Genomic DNA, 19,443 nt, shown 5'->3' with positions numbered 1-19,443 from the left:
GCTCCTGTTGTTCTCTACACACTCTAGAGTTTAACTCATAGCCAAATACTTATATTCATGTAATATGAGTCAGCATAAGGCACTTTGCTCCGCTCCTTTTCAAATAAAAACAAATAACAAAGTATTCTTTTTACTTATTGATGAAGACATGCCAGAGTACACCTTGACTGATGACTTCTGCCGAAAGCATTTCCTGATTGGCATACTTCTTAGAGAGGTTGGTCTGGCATTACAAGAAGACCAGGATATCCGCCACCTTGCCCTGACAGCACTGAAGAACATTATGGCTAAGCATTCATTTGACAATAGATACTCAGATAAGGTAATTCTATCTTGATGTTTTTGGGGCTATGTGATTATCTTTTTATTGTCACAGACCATTATGACAGATGCATTGACCTGTTTTGTTTTTTTGTTAAAGTGTAATACAACGCAATTTGTATATGTTACATATTTATTTGGCTATACGTGTTTATTTGTTTCAGGAAAAACAAGCCCAGATAGCTATTTTATACTTGCCCCTCTATGGCCTTCTCTTGGATAATATGCCTCGAATATTTATGAAGGATTTTTTTCCCTTTACAGTGAATACCTCTAACCAGGTAAGTTGAGAAATTAAATATACCAAGTAATGGAGAATAGATGTCCCCTTAAGTTTACCATCCTTAAGCTACCATCCTAGGTAAACTAATTATATGTGGGTATTACATAATAGCGGACTCTTCTCAATAAAATAGAACTTTGACTTCCTATAAAAAAAAAGATCTTCACACCTACTTATAAGTGTATCCATACCTAATCCTGTGATAAAGGTAAAATAATTATTCATAGCTTCTAAATTGAGGGCAGATTTGTCCCTCTCCTGTAATCTGTGCCAGCTTGTACTACAGTGGGATGAGAATATGCTGCAGGATTGTCACTGCTGATTCACAATCCTGTAGCCTTATTATAAAGCCATGGTGGAATCAAGACCTTAGACTCAGTCAGTTAAATATTTATATGTTAACTGCATATTTATTAAACCTCTTGATAATTTGAAGAGATCATTTTTAATTGTGTAGGTTTCCAAGCCATCACATGTTGTGACTTCACTATATACTGAGAAGTAGAGGACATCTTAAGTATTTCAAAAACAGTTTGATGTGGAATTCCTTGTTTCTTCTTATAACTTAATTTTCTCAAAGCAGACACACACCTAAAGTATATGTGGTGATAAGGTATAAGGTGCTGATGGTTCAGTCTCTCTGTCAGGTTTTAAATTCTCACTTTGACCTTCATAGGGAGAGTATAGGGAGTCATGATGGCCATTGCCACCGAGAAAGGAGAATAACCAACATTTTACAGGTGTCATTTAAGTAGATATGTATAAGCAAGTAGTAAACCTTGGAATTGCAACACATGCTACAAGTCTTTGATGGGAATTCCCTGCACTTTTTCGAGGTTTTCTCCAATTGGATGTTTTGCCTTCTGGAAAAGAAGTGACTGATGCAGACATAAACTAAACACAAAAAAAGCTTAGCTTACTAATGTTTAGGTCTCCTTTTGAAAAACAAAGGATCCAGTAGTGCAAGGGTTTTCCAACTCCAGTCCTTAAAGGACAGAATAAAAAAACAATTTCAGTATTTCTCTAAATCACAGCTCTAAACAAAGCATGGAATGTTTTGTAAAAAATCAGAAAATGTGTTATACCAAATACCAATTTATGTGGCTCTCAAAAAGAGGAGGAGGAGGACCCCTGCATTAGGCATTTGGAAGCCCTGCTGAACTCCAGTTCCGAGTCATGTGTTTTAAGACTACATTTGATGTTTACTTGAATGTTGAGCAAAGCAAGATAAAAGCAAATGAATGCTAAGTAAAGTTCCATTCCAACTTATTCATTAAAACATTGTAATCTTTAAAAAAAGTCTCTAAAAAAAGTTTTTTTTGGGTGGGAATTTTTAGTGTGCAAAGCAAACATTACATAAACAAACCAATATAAAAAGCTTATAACCATTTTTTTTTTAATTACATAAAAACATATGTTATTCTATTTGATGCGTTTCACGTTTTTGGGATTTGTTTATGTAATGATTGCTGTACACGGTAAATTAGATCCCCACACAAAATTGTTATTTGGCTTTTTACTTTTGTGTATGTACTGGATTTCAAAATGCTCCAAAAAAAAAAAAAAAAAAACAGAACCTATGTTATATGTATCTGCATTTTTCAATGCAGTAAAACCCCTGGATTTAAAGAGCTGAACTGCTTTACAGCCTGGAGCTAGGGAGTGTAAAATGCTGCAGATGATTTTAATAAATTTTCTTTGACAACATTTTCCTGAATGTATAATACATGTAGAGTGCATCTATTTTTTATTGGGTATGGTGCCTGTTTTCTCTAAAGATATTAAGTAATCCAACATATGCCATATAGAAATCTGCTTTAACAGACACTACAACCAGGAGAATGCTGACATCATGTATATTTTATTGCATTGCTAAACCTCTAGATCAGTCTCCTGACTCGTACCTTATGTATAATACATATAGAAATTGCAGCTTTAATGCTCATTGAATTTGAACAAGGTAAGCAGCATATAGGAGCACTTTACCTCAAGCCTGTGACTTTTACTCTTTTACCAGTCTAGCATTTTTCAAGATAGAATTACTCGGTATGAATTTAAAGAAAAAACAACCCTTTCGAACATTTTATTTCTTGATTTTTTCTTGCCTTAAATCTCTAGAATGGAAACTACAGGTTGACATTCAAAAATCTGGCAACCTCGGGACCTGAGGAGTGCCAGATTTGCAAAAATTCTGGAGTTTTTCTTTTTATACTTACCTACACACAGGCCAGCCTTTCTCTCGCAGCACCGCAGACATCTGGCACAGTTCCAGGGAGCAGGCAGCAGGGACGTCTCAACGTGTGTTTAGTTTAGCAAGCAAGACCTAACAGCTGTTTCTGCAGAACAGTGCCATAAAAACATTAGTAGCCAAACACTGTACTGCAGGCCATGTCTTGACAACGCAATCTGAAATTTATGCCGGGAAACTGAAGAAACGGGATTATTGATGGCTGGATTTTTGATTGTCAACCAGTATTTAAATTTGAGGGCCAGCAAGGGTTCCTCCTAGGGCACTGGTCACCAACCTTTAGGACTTCATGAACCACTAAATCTACGGAATCTGGACCGCGCATGTGCGGGGAGCCGTGTGTCACTCAAAGGGGAGAAACTTCCCCCAGAGTGACATCATGATGCCAAAACCCATCCACTGTCTCGCAGGTCTGAGCCCAGAGACGCAACCCACCCATTGCTCTGAGCCTGCAATGGGAAATGGGTAGGTTGTGTTCATATGGGGGACATGGTCCATGGCTCTAGCTGGTGCACCGACCAGAGATGTGGACCATCATACACATTTAGTAATACTATCAGACCCATTACTGCAAACGTAGCCCAGTTTCCAGATATTGATACCTGGCTGCCCATACAGTTCCGGCGAACTGTTACTCAACCAGCCCTGGAATTTTTTAATTTAACTCTTGATCAAAAACTGCACAACATTTTGGGCAAAGTTAGCCCTTGATCAAGTGCACAGGGTTAACTTTGTTGAATCAATTAAAAAATTGAAATCAATTAAATTATTCTAAAATGCCTATTATTAGGGAACTTTGCACATGTTGGGCACCCTAACCATCTGTTGGGTTGCTTCTAATTACCAATAGTGCGTGTTAACTCACTACTTTATCGCCTTACTGTAATAGGGGTCCTAATGATTATCACATATGCTGAAATTGTTTGAAATTATTTTAAAGTATAAAGGTTTATCATGAAATCTTTTATGAAATTTTGTTGCAGTTTTCATTTAAAGCAATCTATCACGTAAGTATTCACATTCATAATATGACTTCACTGATCTGATTTTGCAAAGTTGGGTGGATGCCATTGATAGATAACCCAGTGATTTCCTATGTCTCAGGGTGTTCACAAGCAAACTATCCTTGCCAGGGCACTTACTTTCTCATATACAAAAAATTAGAAAATGAATGGAGCAAGAAGTAGAAAGTGGACTTTCCCACTTTCAAGTATGACGTATAACAGATTGGTGGAGCTGGAAAGAGATCCTCTGCTGGGGTTTCCTATAGAGGACCTAGTTCACTAGAAAGCTATCCTTTAGGCATCTCAATTTGGCATTTTTGCCTAGGCCTACTATTCTCTAAACCCCTTCCCCAAGTGCACCATTAATGTAATTAGGTAACCTGAAACAGGTTGGCAAAATGACTGATGAAAGTGTATCTTCTACAGCCTTGGAGACCTTTAATAAATCAGGCCCATTGCCACAAATGAAGAAAAGCTCTGCTGTATCAGTAATATTATTTTCTTTTGATCTTCTTTGTTATGTTAAGCTGTATTTAAAAAAAAAAAAATCCCAAATTGCAGATATAATAAATATAGTTGTACTGTATGTATAAAAGGATTTGGTGAATCTTTATATTTCTGCATCTGAAAAACTCTAAAAACTGTCAGTACTCAATGGGCTTATCTTGGGTTTTACAACTGGGTACTGTAAAATAGTATAGATTATTTTAATTAAAATGATCTTGGTTTGGTACCCAAACCAGTAAAAGCTTTAATTGTGCTGAATGATTTTCTAAATGATGTTTGTTCTCACCCATAAACAGGGCTCACGTGATGACCTAAGTACTGCAACTCCTTCACAAAGTCAATCTGCCATAAAACATGCCACATCTGCAGATACCTCATTTTCTAAAGATGTATTGAATTCCATAGCAGGTAACGTAGGAGCTTTGATGTCTAAAAACATGCCTTAAAATCCAGCTAATGCTTCCAAGGAACATTTATGCCATCTATTCCTGGCATTTCATTTAGAAAAGACATACTCCTTTCTACAGCTTATCTAGGAAATGAAACCACATATCAGATTAGGCGTTTGGATACTGTGTAAAGTTCTTTTCCTTGCACAGTTGAATTGAGTGATAAACCTTAGTGCTTCTAGAGATAGCAGAGATGTTGGTTCCAGTGAATGCTGAAAACAGTCAGGAGATATTGGTCTGATGTAAAAAGATTAGCAAGAACTTCCTATATTTCCATCCAGAAAGGAAAAGTCATTTCCCGTTAGTTATGTGAATTACAAAATTGTGATAATTAGACTAAAGGTGTATTGTAACAAATTGAGTAGTACTTGAGTACTTTAGTAAACACAAACCAACAACAAAAAATGTAGAAATACCTAGGAAAAACATAATTTCACAATTGATCTAATGCAAAGGGTTTTATTCATTGTTGGGCACTTTGTTTTCATCCACTATTGATGTTTGAAGTGTCTGCATTGAATTGTGTTTGGTGACTTACTTATTCAATGCTGAAATGTATCATACTTTATTGTTTACCGTATATGTGTGTTGTATTTCTCAATTGTACACCTGTGACTTTTTCATTTGTGCCGTTTTCATGTTCGTACTGTCCTCTCATCTCATCACTTTGCTCCTGCAGCCTTCTCATCCATTGCCATCACTGCAGGAAACAATGCAGACTCCCGGGCATCATTGGCCAGCCTGGAATCCATCCCAAGTACCAATGAGAAAAGTGAGAAGACTGAGAACTGTGAAAAGGTATGAATGGATAGAGTTTAGAATTTAGACAGAGTACACTGACCTATGTATACCAGTTACTTTTCCTGATTTATGCCAGCCATAATCCACAAAAAAAAAAAAAAAAAAAAAAAGCTTTATACAAGTCCAATTTCCACATTTGTTGACTACAGATGCAAAAATGATTTTCTTTTTTTTTTTTTTTTTTGGCTTATTGGGGAAAAATAGGAACCTTTAGTTGGTTAATACAGCCTATTTCCAGACAAAAAACATTTACCACTTACCCTTGCCTCTTACCACACTCCCTCTAACCTCTTACATTGTAAAGCAACAGTTACTAACCCAAACCCCCTTCCAGGTCTGGGGGACCACTGATCCCACGTTGTAGATTAGTTTGTCCACCTGGTCCCTGCCTGTCCCTTCTTGCTGCTGTCAATGCTCTTCTGCATTCCAAAAAGACCCTGCCACTTGATAGCCAAAAGCTAATATCAACATCATGCACAACTGACATGTACACCCAAAAAAGGGCCCTGTGGAAATAAAAGGAAGACGAAAGACTTGGGCCTAGAGCAACACATGGGTTATATTTAAAAAAAACATTTTTTTTTTGCTAGTGGTCAGTTAGAGGGAGGTCTGTATCTTTTTAAATCAAAGTTAAACGCTGTAGACATTGGAACCAACTTTGCAATGGGTTTCAATGAAACTGGAGTTAAGCTTTATGTTCTTATTGATGCAAGGAGTTTTTCTTTTGAAGTTGAACTTAATGGACACATTTCATTTTTCAGCCTGACTATGTAACTGTACAATATCATTTAATTCAAAATATATTAGGACATTATTATTATTATTATTGTTAAACAGGATTTATATAGCGCCAACATATTACGCAGCGCTGTACATTAAATAGGGATTGCAAATGACAGACTAATACAGACAGTGATACAGGAGGAGAGGACCCTGCCCCGAAGAGCTTACAATCTAATTCAATTATGGAGCGATTTTAAGATAGCTGCGCAACACTATTTACCAAATTAGCTCAGTTAAATAGAGTTATACAACCATGACCTTGCATTGTAACTGCTTACAATATAACATTCACAGTAATCTCACAATTATTATATGCTTAGGTCCCACACATCACAGTGTCTGCATGAATGTTTCTCTATGCTAACTGTTATTAGACAGATCTCCCTAGATGAACTTACTGAACTAAATGTCATCAAATTTCAAATTAAATTTGCAAGTCATTTATTCCTGTTTTCTTTGCTAACCGAGTATCACCTATCTATAGTGATGTATAATGATACATTTCCTACCTATGTAAACCAACTTGTCACTTGATTCCCGGACTTAATCATAACCTCAGGAGGTTCTCATAGGATAGGTTGTTTAAGCCTGGTACATTGGTTTAAAATAGACATTTGATCAGAAAAATCAGTAAAAAATCATAACTTCGGACCTACAAAGATTTTCCGGGACAATGACTCAGAAAGTAGTAATGTCTTGGATCATGAAAACAGCTGGGTAACTAGCATTTTAAAATGGAGTTCTTTCATGTACTCCTACATATTACCATTACATTTATATTCCTTTACACCTTTTGCTGCATTATGCTTAAGGCATTATGCCTTAAGTGAGAGGAAGAGTCCTGGGGCCATTGTTTATGGTTAACTCCTAACCAATAAACTGTAGGGATACAATTACACACAAAAATTCCAATAGTCATATCCAGAGTGATCCTGCATTTTTATTGTTGTGACACTCTCAAATTGTATTAAAAAGGCACATTGATCCTGAATTCTCATGTTTTGGGCCATAGTTCAAGGTAAATAATATCATGCGCATGGATGATTTCATCCCTAGTTTAAAGGGTACTGGAGCTAAATTCTGTGGGACATGGTTCCATTAGTTTCATTCCATGGATTCTCAAGAGTATAAGAGCGACCGGAACCTGGACTGAAGTACAGTTTCTAATAACTGAATACCTTGACATAAAGACCCCTTTTTTCCCCATCATTTTCCCCACCCTTTTTCCACCCTTTTGTTCTCCCCTCCTTTTTTGATTCTCCTTTTCTTCTCTTTCAAAATTTGTATTGAAAGAAAAGGATGCCATCTTGTTAGCTCAACTCAAGATGACTAGTCATGAGTGGCAGCAAAATATATGAAACATGCATTTAAGGTCAGAATGTGTTACGTTCTATTTACAGTGAGACTTTGCCTACACAATCTCACAGTGCTCTACAGATTATTTTAGGATGACTATACACTTTACAATCTGTGCAGTATCTTTAGTATTTTACTACTCCATAGTTAATGGGTTTAGGAATTTTTTGTGATCTGACTGTAATGCATGTAGCCAGCTTTACACAAATACATTTTTCTGGCCCATTTAGAATTGGCAGATTTTCTTCCCAGGACTATTCATTTCTTATTCTTATGTGTGGTAAATCAGACTGTAGACAATGCTCATCGTTTTTTGAAATTACATAGTAACACTAACATATAAGTAATATTTTCTGCTTTTCTCAGTTCTGTGTAAAATGTATAGCAGTATTAATGCCAATATTGTTTAATTAAACAGATTGCAAGACCTTTGTCTCTAATTGGCTCATCACTTCGATTTGATAAGCTTGACCATTCAGAAGCCAAATGTCTTTTGATGTGTTTCCTACATATTATGAAAATGATATCAGAAGGTAATGAAGAAAGTCTGTTGTCAGCAGCTGATTGTGTGCAATGTCATTTATGCTTTTTGAGTAATGGAAGCATTCTTTGTTAACAGATACATTGATCTCATACTGGCAGCGGGCTCCCAACACTGAGATCTATGACTTTTTTAGCATTTTGGAGTAAGTAACCTTATTTCTTTTACAATATGTTATGTAAAATGACATAAATTAGAACATATTTTACACATTTAACACATTAATTCTACATAAAAATATGGAGTCCAATGAAACCATTTATCACTAAAAAGAATTGTTTCACATGATATAATAAATTCAACTTACCATTCACTAGTTCCCTTTGAATGCTGATTTAATATTTTATTCCAGTCCAGATTCCTACACATCATCATCATGAATAGTTTTCATTCTTCACATAAAGAGCTTAATCTAAATTGGCTGTCAAGATAAACACATGAATCAGTATGCTTTTAAGTAGAATCTTCAATATATTTCAAACGGGGGGGGGGGGGGGGGGGGGGGGGGGACGGCAGTAAACAAAAACTCAGTTTTTTTCATTTATTTTCAGAGTATGCCTACAAAACTTTAAATATTTGGGAAAGAGAAATATAATAAGGTAAGTAATTGTATCATCCAGAACCAGCCAGCAGCAGAGTCTTGTACAGTTTTGTGGTGTTTTTGCACATGTGAAGTGTGCTAGTGTTTTTTTCAAAATGTAGGAATTAAACTAGATAGTAAATATTATTAAATCCTTAGTGTGTCGTAATATGCGTGTTAGGATACCGTACAGCACAAATCGTATATATTATTATTATGTATACATGTATAATACATGTATTATTGGCAATACAACACACCACTGTAATGAACAATTATCTATTGGACAATTATCTATTGGTAGGGTATTAAATGAGCATTACCATGATCTATGTTTAGATTCACCCATTACCATACCCATTCAGCCTGGGCCCTGTGCTTAGACTGGCATAGTAGCATAACAGAATAAAGGTGTAGCTAATATAGTAAATCATTCTATAATTTATTAGGAGATACATATATATTTAGATTGACTTGGATAAGGTAAAGAGGCTGTTTAATTTAATAGGAATTAATGAATCATGATAATGATGATGTAAATGTTCACTAGCTTAGTAAATAAATTGAATCTGCTTTCAATGTGAATATCTATTTAACTTATTACAGAATTTCATTTTGCACATCTGGGAATATTCATTTTGCAAAATGAACATTCCCTACTTTTTTTTAGTAAATCACATGTGCTTAATAAGGTATTGCCACTTGAATGAAATCTCTACATAACTATAAATTAACACTTAATATTTACAACTCAGAGTTACCAATTTGTTGAAACTCCTCTTTTCAATAAAATAGAGGTTTTATACTTGTTTTTTTGCCTTTATTGGCAAAAATACGCTGGATTCTGTCTGGTTGATAGTTGCATACAATAGTTGTGTCTGATGGATGTGTATAGCAAATTTAACCTTAATCTCCAAGCTGAACAAGCCAAACAGTATCAATGTGATGTCTCTGTGCAGGGGTGGTGACACATAAACACACATGAAATCAGTTTAACCTACCATATATTTAACACGACTAGTTTTTCTCAGCTCTTCCAGGCCAAATATTAAAATTATTGAAGACTTCCAAAACTCCAAGATACAGGGTAATATATGTCCAGATAACAGAACAGTTGTTTCTTTCAGCTTTTTTTCTATATAAGCTGCCACTTCCTAAATTTTCCAAAGCTGTCTTTGCAGCACTAGGTCCCAGGTTTGAATCTCAGGCAGGACACTATCTGCATAGAGTCTGCAGGTTTTCCCCGTTTCCTCTGGGCAGTCCGGTTTCCTTCCACACTCCAAAAAAAATGCAATTAGGTTAATCGGCTTCTCCCAAATTATTCACCCTTTGAGGGGCAGCTAGTGACATGACTATGAGCTTTGTAAAGTGCTGCGGGTCATATTGGCTCTATATAAATACTGTGTAATATTAAAAGCTGCTGATTCAATTTTGTTGCAATAAATATTTTGTTCGTAACAGAGCATAATAAAACTGTTTCAATGAATTTGTATTCACACAGAAAAATTACTGCTGCTGTTAAACTTGCCCAAACCACTCTAAACAATGGAACACTGAAGGGCTCCTCTTCCCAGGCTGGTCTCTTTCCACAATGGTATGTATTATATTTTAAAGTTACTGACATTTATTATGATACAGAGTTTTGTTATGATTACAGCCCTAATTTTTTCAAGAAATATATTTATATCTTCAACTGGCCTGCTCCTATCCTTATAAATGTGCATTACCTGTTGCTTTAAAGGTTTCGGAATTATAAAACAAAAAGTGTACAAAGTAAAAAGAAAACAACACCGAATTTCTTATGGTCTTTGAAAATCAGATAGAGAATAAACCTTAAAATATTATTAACAATAAATTTCCAAAACCCCTACAGCAAATGGTATTTATATTTTTACATCTGGAGTATTTTTATAGGAATCAGACGCTTTTCCTCCCTACCCAAAACACACACTTTTTAAATATCTCACTTGATACTACGGTTCGCACACAATTAGGTACATATATATATGTATATATAAAAAGAATAGGATTTACGTGTATTGGATATATTATATTACAGTTGCACTCTGATTGATTAACCATGCCTTCTAATGTATCCCTCTAATGTATGAGAATACTCTAAAGTGTTTTATGTGTCTGTGAGAATTACTACATATAAGAGAGCCAATCTGTTCCCACAAAGTTGTCAATGAACACCTGCTTTTAGGATTCTGTTCCCACATTGTAAAACATGCTCTTGGCAGTGAGACAGAGAATATTTTATACAGTGACATTTAAGTGAGCTGTATCCAAGGAAAGCAGAAATGTATTTACACAGCTGTAATAATGTATTTGCATTGTTGCACCTAAATGCTAATATTGTGATGATTAGGATTTATCTTTGGTCTCATCAGTCTGTGCGGTGGGTAAAAAATATATTTTATAAACTATTCAGAAATGTGTCTTAGATGAGATGAGGGTGGATTGTTTGTGTGCATAAACATCTTAGTGAGTCATAGAAATAGTCGCGTTTCCAGTGACATTACTTTTCCATATTTTGAAATATAATTTGCCTACATAGGGTGGGGCTGCTTTAAAAGTACATGGTTCATACATTCATTAGGAGTTCTTCAATTGTTTAGTAAAATAGCAGAAAGCTTTGTTGAGGATAAACACCAGTACTAGAAGGCTACATTTAAAAACAGTTCTGCAACTGGCACATGAGGCTTTGGTAGTGATATTAGATTGTAAAACCTCTTTGAAGGACAGTTAGCGACAGGACTATGGACTTCGTAAAGCATTGCGTAATATAAATAGGTTAATAATAATGTATTGGCCAGGCAAGGAAAAAGAAGTGAAAGCACTTGGTTCTTGGGTTGTACCATTCACTGTGTTTTGGTAAATGTGGCTGCCCAACACTGCTCTTTGATAACAGAGACAATTTGTGGTTGATTTAATAAATACGTTTAGGCTGTTTACTTAGCAAAGTGAATTATCGTTTTGCAAATTCATTTTAAGTTTAGTATGTGGTGAAAATTTAATTTACAAAGAATAATCAATCAAGGTGTTAGGAAATGTGTAAAAAAAACATTTTTTCTTGCATATAATTGGGTGGTGGAAGTGAAAATTCTCACTTTGCTAAGTGAACATCCTAATCTCCTTTCGGAAATACATCCCAGTCTTCTAGGAAGAGTGAAAAAAATTATGATTTCATTATAAAGTCACAGGGTAGGTATGGTTTGGTGATTATTGGTGGCTAAACCCAATTTACCTTTTAGTTATAACCAGCTAAATACATTCCAAATGCCTCAAAATATGTGAGAAGTCTTATAGTTTCTTTAGGTGAAAGCAACCACAGCATGGGAAGGGCTCTTTTACTTTTTGTGGAAACAGAATGGCCTAGGTTCCTCTAGGTCTAGGTTATTTTAGGTCAGACTCACTTTTCATAATATGTACTGAATTAGAAACTACTAAATGTCTCGAAATGGTCACAAATGACAAAAAAAAAAATCATCTGTCCAGAACTTCGATAGATGTTAACATGTACACTGTACTTTATTCTTTTCCGTAGGATGCAGTCTGCAAATGATGGCCATAAACACCCAAGATCCCAGACCTTGCCTATTATACGAGCCAAAAATGCACTTTCCAATCCCAAGCTACTGCAGATAATAGAGCTCACCACTTCAATGACAAGTAAATAAATATTGTATATATCCAGTTGCCATGTTTTTTTACAGTAAAGATTGTTCATGAACCTCTATCATTAAGGTCCTTTTACCAAGCTAATGGCTCTTACATTTGTCCTTTCACCCCACCCTGCATGAGATTTCCCAGCTCAGTGAACAACACCAGCAGACTGGGAGGGGGGTCAATGTTAATTGATCTGTTACCCATGGCCCACACACACACAGGTATTCTGTATTATAATCAAATCATAACCCCCAGCATCTGCAGTTGTAAGACTGAACTTCAAGCACTGTCTGTCACAGTCATTTTTCAACAGGAATGACATGGAATTTACTTCTGAGGACATAGCTCTACAATTTATATTTAGTGCATAACAAATTCAGATTACTTTTTTTATAGTGCTTTCAATAAAGTAAAAGAGCAAGTGTGTACAGAAATAATTTTGGAAAAGAAAGCTTGTAAAAAACACTAGCATTAGTATAAGATAGAAAGGCAATGCATATGTTGTTCCTTGGTCTCAACATGTTTCAGTCCACATTACTTGGTGTAAATTTTAGTTGTTGTTCAGAGTTACCAGTCTGCTGGCAGAAGCTATCAATTAGCACTGTATCCTTAAACAGCATGGTGACATGTGGAGTGCTTCCATCTGACAGCCTGGTACGACTTTTTTTTTGTGGACATATCACAGAGGAGTGTCAAGTTTGTCCACCCAATTACAATCAGGTGTAGGAGGGCTAGGGGGGTTTCCACACATAGGTGATGATGATCATTAAACAAGGCCGGAATATTTTTATTATAGCTGATTTATTTTACCTTTGTCTTCGGACATAATAAAAATCTCAGGGCTGGGCCAAAAGCACTCCACAATATAGTTCTATGAAAAAAGAGCTCATCTAGTTTGACACCATACTTAGCATGACATTATTTTCTTGGCACTAGAGTTCCAGTTTGTCTGGTCCCTGTCTGAAAGTTCAGGGGAAATGTTTTCTTTACACAATTGCTGCTACAATGGTCATCTAAAATGACCCTCCAATCCTTAGTTGTGTGTCTGACTCCCTAAAGGGGAATCCTCTCGCCATTATCACATTGGAAGCATATTTATATTCTGCATGTGAGTTTCACTAAGATAATAGCTTGGCAATGATACTCATACATACACGTCATTGTTCCACAGAATTGGCAGGGTCTTATCACACATGCACATGTGGGCTGGTTTGCTATGGATGGCGGTACAACAAGTTAGTCCAGCTCTGGTTTCCACTGAAGGCTGGAAACAATTTTCCCTGAGCTGTGCTTGTCTTTTCCATTATCCTAAACAGTCCTTGATTCTCTTTTCTCACCAATATCATTTTGGTACCTACAGGTAGTTCTAATGAAACTGACATTGTGCACCACATAGATTTAGATGCCAATATTGCAACAGAGGTCTGTCTCACTGTTCTTGACTTGTTGTGCCTCTTCAACCAGAGTCACCAGGTAAGACAACTCCTTCTGCCCAGATTATCACCAGTGTGAGAAAATATACAATGGCTATCATACCTGGATAGTCTTTGTTTAGGCTAATGATATTTTATTGCATTGTGTTCTTTATTGTTTCCAGAAGCTGTTGCTCTCTGACAGCCAAAGTGTTTTGATGAAGAAAGTCTTCGACACCCATCTTCTTTTCTTACAAATCAACCAATCAGTGGCTGCACTCCGCCACGTGTTTGCTGCTCTTCGGATGTTTGTGTCCAAGGTATTTTTTTTATTTAAATCTGCACACGGAGTGAAATTCCAGGCAAATGTCAAAATTCACGATGGAAGTATTGTGCATACAGTATATGTTAACAGGCTTAGCGAGATTTCTAATTTTGTTTAGCCAGTGCTTGATTAGCTTGTCACTATAGCTTGGTCATGGACTGATTCCCATTCAGCTGATCAAAGTATGAAGAAGCTTATTTACAGGGATGTAGTCTTCTGTTTTCAAGTTTACAGAGTTAGACTCACAACAATTCTGTTGTGAAGTAGGTTATAGGAAGCTAATGTAAAACAGATTCAGGCATTTGAAAAAGCTTTAATAAATATAAATTTAATGATGCCTATCAAAAACGGCATTACTGCCACAAGTGCAAATATACTGTAGTTTTACCCTGTTAACACTTATTACTGCATAATTAAATTGGTGGAGCTAGTTTATAGTTGCAATCATAAGCCCTTGTCAGATAGACATCGGATTGCTGTCACTGCAATAGGTTTTGGTTGTGATCATTTCCAGTGACAAACTAAACGAAAAAGCACTGTACACACAATGCCCCCATTCTGCTCAATTGGTAAAATGGGCAAGCAGCCTCAATTGTTCAGGAGGAGGAAAAGTTAGACTAAGTACATGTGCAATAGTGTACAGCTTGTTTTTCCAATAATATGATGCTTTTTTTTCTAATATGGTAGTATGTATATATTATGTGAGCTTGGATTTCCTAGAGATTTAAAAGTTAATTCCATTTATGTTACAACCTATTTCCTGCTTGTGTGATTGGCTCCTTCTCTTCCCTACAAGTCTGTATACAGGTGGAAGTCAAAGTATAGGTGTTCCTTGCAGGAGAAGATTTATTTTTTAACTGCCTGCACAACCAAGAGATGTAATCATATAGATCACTGTGTTTGTGTAATATAATGACTATCTTTATCACCAACAGCTTCATGTTTTATAGCAGTATAAATGTTTTGTGTTCTAAAACAATGCTCAGGTGTAGTAACAAAGAATGTAAATATTATTTTCTCTGTTCTATGTCATTATTCATATCCCAATGTGCAAAGTGTATGCAAAAATCTGGTAGATACCAAAGATTGAACTCCACTGTACATTAGTAACCAGCAAGGAACCAATAATATCAACATTTCCTTTTGGCTGTGAATTTAGAAACCAGTAAATTGGAGGGTTTTGCACCATGTTGATGTTGAACATCAACATTAGTTTGTGAATGACACCTGAGTGGACCAAATCTTCATCCCTAATCACCAGATCTTCAAGCTGTCATTTATACTTCGCCTCAGTGCATGCCCCAAATCACCCCCCATATAACCTGAATATTTAGAATTGAATGGATATGTGTGCTGTATAAGCCTTCTGCTTTCACAAATTTCTTCCTCTCTCCTTTGTCAAAAACCATCTCCAGAAATGACTAGTTCTTCTTGCCCAGAGCCGTAAGAGTATATTCATATAACAGAAACACTTCATTAAACAGGAAAACATCAACAAATCTTTCACTCACATAACCCAGTGCCATGGCTTCACTAACATTTCAGGATATAGCAAAACATCCACTTGGTGCTGTCCCAAACCTCCTGCTTATGGCTCACTGATCCTCTGCTGTCTAGACACCTGAACTGATAAATGTCACCGCATTCAACCCGTTTTGCCTGATCCGCTTTGTCAAGAGCTGACGAGTAAACTTACAATAGGATCTAATAGCTCCAATGTCTGCTTAACCCCATTCTTGCTGTATATTACATGATGCTATTTCTATCTCTATCTCTATCTCTACCATACACATAAGGATATCGTCATAAGTGTATGTTTTTTTGAGTAAAGACATTACACAAAGAATATTTTTGTTACATCCTTTTTTATCATGCTTTTAATTTACAAAAAACTGTTAATACCACTAAAAGTAGGTGATCTTGTCTTATACCAACAATGGAACATTTTATAGGTGATAATAACACTGGTCAAGAAAAGTTTTCTTGCCCAACAGATTAAAGTCATTTTAGCATATGTTTGATACACAGATTCCAAATATGTTATTGGTTTTGCTAGATTGGCTTTAGTTTTTGAAATAATGACCTCAATATTAACCTCATAGAAAACGAATAAAACATTAGGAGAGCAGAGAGTGCGGCTGGGGGAGTACTTTTTACCAAGTACGGAATGTAAGTTGGACAATAACTGTGTAGGGATTTAAAGGCAAAGCACAGGGGCTTGAATTTGATTCTCGGGTGAAATGGAAGCCAATGGAGAGAACTACAAAGAGATGCAGCGGAAGAGGAGCAGAGGTAAGGATGGATGAGTCTGGCTGCAGCATTCATGATAGATTGTAGAGGAGAGAGTCGGGTTAGTGGAATACCAGAGAGGAGGAGGTTACAGTAGTCAAGACGAGAGATGATAAGAGCATGTACAAGGAGTTTGGTGGTCTAGGGACAGGTAGGGGCGGATTTTGGAGATGTTGCGTAGGTGAAAGTGACAGGACCTGGAAATGTTCTGAATATGGGGGGTAAATGAGAGGGCCGAGTCAAAGGTGACACCAAGACAGCAAGCCTGAGGAGAGGGCCGAATAACAGTGTTGTTAACAGTTAGATATATGTCAGGGGGGGATTTGAGGGGGGGATGATGATGAGTTCGGTTTTATCCAGGTTGAGTTTCAGGAATCTGTCAGACATCCATGATGAGATGGCTGACAGGCAGCATGAGACCTTATCCAGGACTGAGGGAGACAGGTCAGGGGTGGACAGATAAATTTGAGTATCATCAGCATACAGATGCAACTGTAAGCCAAATGAGGATATGAGACTACCGAGGGAGGAGGTGTACAGAGAAAAGAGGACCGGTCCAAGGACTGACCCTTGGGGAACACCAACAGGAAGGAGAGTGGGCGAGGAGGAGTTACCATTGAAAGAAACTTGAAAGGAGCGGTCAGGCAGATAGGAAGCAAACCAAGAGAGAGCAGTGTCACAGATACCAATGGAGCGCATGATTTGTATTAGAAGGGGGTGATCAACAGTGTCAAAAGCAAAGGAGAGATCGTGGAGAAGGAGCAGGGAAAAGTTGCCTTGAGACTTAGCTCTGATGAGGTCATTGGACACTTTAGTAAGGGCTGTTTCAGTGGAATGGGCAGCTTGAAAACCAGACTGGAGGGGGTCAAGGAGAGAGTTGGTGCTCAGGTAGACAAGACATTCAAGAAGTTTGGAGACATATGGGAGAAGGGAGATAGGACGGTAGTTAGAGGGTAGGGAGGGGTCCAGTGAGGGTTTCTTTAGGATAGGGAGAATTATGGCATGTTTAAAAGCTGAGGGGTATTTACCAGTAGAAAGGGAGAGGTTGAATAGTTCAATTAGGGCAGGGGCCAGGGTGGAGGAATGGGCACAGAGCAGATCAGAGGGAATTGGGACAAGTGGACAGGTAGTAGACGGAGATGATGAGAGAAGAGTTAAGACTTCGTCCACAGTAACAGGGCTGAGGGGGGCCAGTGATGATATACAGGTAAAAGGGGTGGATATGGTTGGAGTGCCTCGGTGGACTTCAAATGAGGTGAAAATGAGAGAGGGTGGGATAGGAAGGACTCTGTACATACAGTTAGGTGAGAGAAGGAGCCCCACGCCACCCCCTACTCTGTTGCCAGGTCTAGGGGTATGTGTAAAGTGCAGACCTCCATAGAAGAGAGCAGCAGCAGAGGCAGAGTCAGAGGAGGAAAGCCAAGTTTCAGTGAGAGCAAGAAAGTTCAGAGACTTAGAAAGAGGAAGGTTCTTAATGGAAGTTAATTTGTTGTCAACAGATCTGGCATTCCATAGACTGCCAGAGAGAGGGGGTAAGGACTTATGGGTAGGGTGAATGGGGATGAGGTTAGGAGAAGGGAATGTCCTGCTGAGAGTGTATGGAAAGTGGAGGCAGTGTGGGGGACCAGGGTTGGGTGAGATTTTACCAGAGAGTATCAGTAGAGTAGAAAGGTGCAGGAGCACAAACAGAGAAATAAAGAGAGTGAAGGAGCAGAGAGACAATGAGTTATCAGACTGGGGAGGACGGGGAGTAGTGCCAACAAAGAGAGAGCAGGGTGAATAATACATTTGTACAGATAATTGGGAACCACATGCGTACAATAAACAATGTGGCAAACTGAAGTGCAAGAGAAGCAGTCCAATAATATGGGTTCAAGTGAGGCTTGTAAACTTGCTGAGTTCCAGGAATGGGAGATGATGATTCAGTCAAAGATATGGTTTGATGAAATACCAGTTCAGAATGGTAGCAGCAGCAGAGGATGTGTTGGAGTCCAGATGGTTAAATCAGTCCAAAGGCAGGAGATAGAAGTTGTAGAGTATAATTATATGTCCAATTCTGTTCCAATTCCTGTGTCCATTCCCTGGATTAATTCCCATTGCAGTTATAATTTGGGCACTTGAGATTTGGACACGTGACCAGGGTCCCAACATGACCTTGCCTGTTGTTTAAATGGAAGTGCATTGGGCTCTGATTATGGATGGACTGATCAGAGTAACAAGGAATTTGGGATATCAGTTGAACCTGAAGAGGGGAGGGGTTGGCAGGGCAATAAATATCAATGTGCACTTAGCTGGAACTAAGGGATAGTGAACAGATAAATCTATGAGGAGATTGAAGTTGGTGCAATAAATTCATCTACAATGGGATACGTACCATATACAATCAGATGAGGGTTGCAGGGAAAACAATTGCATACACAAATTTTCAGTACTCAATCCAGGGAAGAATCCACAAATGTATTTGAAGCAATCGCCATTCTTCTTCAGAGCTTTAACAAATTGCTTAATTAATCCCAACTTTATGCGTAGTTGGGGGAGAATGTTTTTTTTTGTCAACCATTGGCTTGTTAATGATGTTCGCTGCACGTTTTTTCATGTTTTCGCTTGGAGGCCATGTCACTTTTTTTCCAGTGATCCTGCTTTGCTCTACTATCCCACAAGCAGATTAAACATGGGTACTTTGTGTATGCACTTAGCTGTCCAAGTAGAATGTTCACCATTTTTAAATCAGCACATATTGGTGTTCATGATAGCAAAGCTTTTGTAAGACCATTTTGATATCTTCATATTCTTCCTGTAAGTTTTGTTGAGTGACCTATTGGAATTGATGCATAGCAGTTGCAATTATGCAGTAAAACAGGTTTCAAACTTC

General features: G+C 37.4%; 1 protein-coding gene across 9 annotated transcripts in view; it reads left to right on the top strand.

Annotated features, from left to right (window-relative positions):
• Positions 1–19,443, top strand: part of DOCK10 (dedicator of cytokinesis 10) — a 164,388-nt gene that overhangs the window by 116,555 nt on the left and 28,390 nt on the right. For 6 of the 9 annotated variants that reach the window (XM_072407928.1, XM_072407931.1, XM_072407930.1 and 3 more), the window contains exons 32-43: positions 147–322; positions 486–602; positions 3,836–3,859; positions 4,660–4,771; positions 5,492–5,610; positions 8,171–8,285; positions 8,372–8,438; positions 8,845–8,892; positions 10,375–10,467; positions 12,424–12,548; positions 13,906–14,018; positions 14,143–14,277. In XM_072407928.1, coding sequence (XP_072264029.1) covers positions 147–322; positions 486–602; positions 3,836–3,859; positions 4,660–4,771; positions 5,492–5,610; positions 8,171–8,285; positions 8,372–8,438; positions 8,845–8,892; positions 10,375–10,467; positions 12,424–12,548; positions 13,906–14,018; positions 14,143–14,277 — 1,244 coding nt within the window. The remainder of the gene's footprint in view (positions 1–146; positions 323–485; positions 603–3,835; positions 3,860–4,659; positions 4,772–5,491; positions 5,611–8,170; positions 8,286–8,371; positions 8,439–8,844; positions 8,893–10,374; positions 10,468–12,423; positions 12,549–13,905; positions 14,019–14,142; positions 14,278–19,443) is intronic. The other 3 variants (XM_072407924.1, XM_072407927.1, XM_072407925.1) reach the window with 2 other exon arrangements.

This window comes from Pyxicephalus adspersus, chromosome 4, assembly GCF_032062135.1.
Source record: "Pyxicephalus adspersus chromosome 4, UCB_Pads_2.0, whole genome shotgun sequence".
NCBI classification, from domain to species: Eukaryota; Metazoa; Chordata; class Amphibia; order Anura; family Pyxicephalidae; genus Pyxicephalus; species Pyxicephalus adspersus.
Note: the sequence above shows the minus strand (reverse complement) of the source record. Positions and strands in the feature narration are given on the sequence as shown.